Source organism: Chaetura pelagica, unplaced genomic scaffold, assembly GCF_000747805.2.
Source record: "Chaetura pelagica isolate M959 unplaced genomic scaffold, ChaPel_1.0 scaffold767, whole genome shotgun sequence".
Classification (NCBI taxonomy): Eukaryota; Metazoa; Chordata; class Aves; order Apodiformes; family Apodidae; genus Chaetura; species Chaetura pelagica.
In genome coordinates, this window is record NW_009953917.1 from 62,638 (window position 1) to 66,715 (window position 4,078).

Consider the following 4,078-nt stretch of genomic DNA (forward strand, 5'->3'; position numbering starts at 1 on the left):
CCGCGCCGCAGCCTGCCCAGGCCTCTGCTCGCACCCCTTGTGTCCTTCTGAGGGGTTGAGACTGTTATGTGTGTGAATCGTGGTGATATAAACGCCACAAGGTCTCCTCGCTGCCCTCAGACACCTCAGGATCTACTCCCTGCCATCAAGCCCCTCAAATCTCCTCACCACCCCAAAACCCCTCACATCTCCCCCTGCCCTCAGACCCCTCAAATCTCCTCACCACCCTAAACCCCCTGAGATCTCCTCACCACCCACAGACCCCTCAGATCTCCCCCTGCCCTCAGACTCCTCAGTTCTCCTCACCACCCCAAAACAACCCAAGATCTCCCCCTGCCCTCAGACCCCTCAGATCTCCTCAAAACCCCAAAACAATCCAAGTTCTCCTCACCACCCTGAGACCCCTCAAATCTCACCACCCCAAAACCCCTCACATCTTCCCCTGCCCTCAGACCCCTCAGACCTCCTCAGACCCCAAAACCCCTCAGATCTCCCTGCCCTCAGACCCCTCAGATCTCCCCCCACCCCAAAACCCCTCACATCTCCCCCTGCCCTCAGACCCCTCAGATCTCCCCCCACCCCAAAACCCCTCACATCTCCCCCTGCCCTCAGACCCCTCAGATCTCCCCCCACCCCAAAACCCCTCACATCTCCCCCTGCCCTCAGACCCCTCAGATCTCCCCCCACCCCAAAACCCCTCACATCTCCCCCTGCCCTCAGACCCCTCAGATCTCCCCCCACCCCAAAACCCCTCACATCTCCCCCTGCCCTCAGACCCCTCAGATCTCCCCCCATCCCAAAACCCCTCACATCTGCCCTTCTTCAGTGCTGTGGGACATGTACTCAGCAGTGTCACTACAAGCAACACTGTCCCTTAAACACGAACATTTTAGAAAGAATTGGGATAACAAATGGCTGCCAAAATGACATTAAAATTATACCTGTTTTTATAACCCTCTTTCTCCCCCTTTCTGCCTCCTCACAGTTGGTATTGAAGATGCCCCAAGGCTGTAATTTCAACTAAGTCATGTCACTGTCCCAGCTCAACCAGGTTATTAGTTTTAGAGCAAGTTAGTTGGTTCTTTGTGGCAAGGATCTGGTCCCAGTGCTGGAGGAGCTGCCCTCAAGAAGCAGCAAGTCCACCTCCCTAACTCCTGACAGAAAATCCAACCTCTTTTATTTAAACTGATGGGGACTGTTTTGAAATTTGGTGCCAGGACAGCCAGAGCAGCCATGGGAACAGACTGGGGGACTGGGGACTGGTGACCCAGTGCTGCAGTAAAAGCTACCCCCTGGTGTGGGACACACACTGGGGCAGACCATAGGAAGGACTAAGGCACTGTGAAGTTCCACTTGCAATATCATCAGCACTTTATTGACCTGTCAGCCCATGGGAATGAATGCCCAGCTGCCCCACAGCTGCACTGCAGGAAGGATGGAGCCCAGGGGACACCCTCAGGGCTTTCTGCTTCAAGTTCCTCCTTTTTCACAGTGGGAAGGATGCTGGTGACTTCACCTGTGAGGCCCTGGGAAGGCAGGTGCCACCAGCTGGGGGACAGAAGGCTAAGAAAACTGAGCCAAGCACTCCTCTTTCCCACCTGACTGGGAGGCAGGTGCCCTTCCCCTGCCAGCAGAAAGCACCTCCAGGGCAGTCCCTGCAGCACTGCCAGCTCAGCAGGGATGGTGCCATGCACCCCATCACAGTGCAGGGCACAGGGAAGACCCCAGACCCTGCCCTCTGGCTGCACACAGCCCACCTGGGCAGCACCACGGGCAGGTAAAGTCAGCCCTGCCCTCCCCGGGCTGACAAGAGAGTCTGCCTAGGAATGTAACACAACACAACAGCAGCTTTCCCTTGGGTCACCAAGCTGCTCTGAAAAAGGCACTTACACTCCCCCACCCCTGTGAGGGAGGACATACCTGGGAGAGGAAAAAAAGAAATAATAATAATCAAAATCAATCATGAAAAGGGGATTTTTAGAAGAGGGTTGGTTGGGCAGTGCAGCACCACAGCAGCACTGCTCCCCGGCAGGGTCGGGATCAGCAACCCAGAGTTATCCCAGCCAGCAGCTGCTCTCTAGGACAAGCCAGAGGCTGTGGCACCTGCCGTGGGGCTGGGGTCCGGGAGAACGGACCTCCTGCCAGCCCAGGAGGAGGTCTGTGCCTGCAGCTGCCCGGCCAGGGGGCTGTGGGGATGGAGGCAGCAGAACCTCCCCAGCGCCCAGATGGGGAAGACGTTGCGGTAGGAGGTGTAGCTGATGGCACACGACTTGTTGAAGACCCCAGCAATGTTCTCCTGCAAGTGAGGCAGACAGAAGGATGGTGTGGGGTGACAGGGGGACGTGGTGTCCAGGTGCTGAGCTTGTCGCTTTCCCCAAGTTCCCCTTCCCCACCCCTTTCCAAACGAGGGAAAGCACAGCATTGCAAGGGCTGCACGGTGCCCAGGACACCTGCAACACCAGGAAAACCCCTCGGGGGAAAAGAAAAAAAAAAAACAAAACAGGTGGAAAGATGTACCTGAGGCCAGTCTCCGTTGGGCAGCTGCTTCTCCATCAACAGCTTGATGCCCCTTTCCAGCACACTGAGCTCAGGGTACCTGCAAAGCAGCTCTTAACCCAAACTGTCTGCCAACCCCCAACCACGTGCTGAGTGGGGAACTCAAACCCCCCCACCCCCTAGGCTGCCCTAGGCATGCTGAGTCCTTTGGGAAGACCCCTCACAACCCCAGGACACTTGACACGATGAACACACAGCCACATCCTCAGACCTTTGCTCTGCACTGGCTCCCTCCCCGGCACGACAAGAACAGCTCAGACCGGCCACCAACAAGCTCACGAGCAACGTGGACCAACAGCAGCCAGGCCCAGGGGCAGCACAGCCTGCAGTTCCCACCTCACCAAGCCCTCGGGGCCAAGCAGTGCCTGCTCCTACCTGACAGCCATGAGCCCCAGCAGGGCCCAGCAGGTGTTGTGGATCTGCGAGCTGGCGCTCTGCACGTAGGTGCGCCGCTCGCAGGACTCAAAGTCCTCTCCCCACCCACCATCTGCCATCTGCTTGGAGAGAAGGAACTGGCAGGCCTGGACCACCTCTCGGCACGCAGCCCTGTGAGGGACAGGGCACAGAATTAGAGGGGGATGAGGGCAGGGGGACCATTTGCACACCCCATGTTTCCCAGCTGCAAACGGGAGCCCACGGCCGGGGCTGTCCCAAGGGCTGGAGGCTCAAGCAGCCTGATCTGGTTATGATGCCCACGTAGGGTTTGTGAGCTGTACCTGCTGCAGCCAGGGCACCCACCCAGCCCCAGTCTTGCCCCAGCCCAGGAGGTAGGTGTGGGCCAGAGGAATCAGAAAGCCCCTTTTCTCACCCATCACGGTACGTCTGCTGCATCGTGGCAAACGCCTCCAGGCCAAACCAGGTGCCGTAGGTGAAACAAACCCCCCAGCTCCTAGGAGGAAGGGGAAAAGTGGTTCTGTCAGGGGCAGGCACAGTCACACAGCGAGAGCAGAGCTGCAGCCTGCCTCCCCTCGTGGCCCAACCATGCCCACTCCCCCCAGCACTTGCTCACCCTTCCCACGACCCATCAGCTCGCTGCTGCTTGCGGCAGAACTCCAGCCCCTTCTGCAGAGTCTCTCTGGTCAGGAGAAAGACATTGGCTTCAGAAGTAGCTCAAACTCAAGTGGCTGCTTCATCGGGGGGGGCCCCATTGGTCCCCATGAGGCTTTGGTGGGTCCAATTAACAGAAAGCTCATGAGGCAAGAGGGAGCTGTGTTGTTCGTGATCCCAAAAGAGCACACAGCTGTGGGCTTCTGGCCTCCTGCCCATGCAGGAGACCCAGCCTGCAACTGGCTGCAAGATCAAGGCAACTGAAAGGTCAAGAGGCAGGCAGATCTTCACCCTCAGCCTGACCTCACACAGCCTATGCCCATTGTCTTGTCTGGGGCTCTGGTTTGGAGAAGTCACCAGCACCCCAGCTGTGCACGTGCTAAGGGCCAGCACAGGGGCAGAGGTTCAGGCAAGACCCCTGACAAGGCTCAGCAGGGGCTGTGCCAACAGAGGCCATGGCAGGGGGGCGGTGACG

General features: G+C 58.2%; 2 protein-coding genes across 2 annotated transcripts in view; both read right to left on the minus strand.

Annotated features, from left to right (window-relative positions):
• The window catches only part of TRAF3IP1 (TNF receptor-associated factor 3 interacting protein 1), a 50,303-nt gene extending 48,385 nt beyond the window's left edge, over positions 1-1,918 (minus strand). Inside the window, exon 1 of the mRNA XM_010001512.1 lies at positions 1,901-1,918. Coding sequence (XP_009999814.1) covers positions 1,901-1,918 — 18 coding nt within the window. The remainder of the gene's footprint in view (positions 1-1,900) is intronic.
• Positions 1,919-2,077: 159 nt separating this feature from the next.
• The window catches only part of LSS (lanosterol synthase (2,3-oxidosqualene-lanosterol cyclase)), a 9,381-nt gene continuing 7,380 nt past the window's right edge, over positions 2,078-4,078 (minus strand). Inside the window, 5 exon segments of the mRNA XM_010001514.1 lie at positions 2,078-2,296; positions 2,518-2,596; positions 2,932-3,102; positions 3,365-3,445; positions 3,566-3,631. Of these exon segments, the coding sequence (XP_009999816.1) occupies positions 2,078-2,296; positions 2,518-2,596; positions 2,932-3,102; positions 3,365-3,445; positions 3,566-3,631 (616 nt within the window).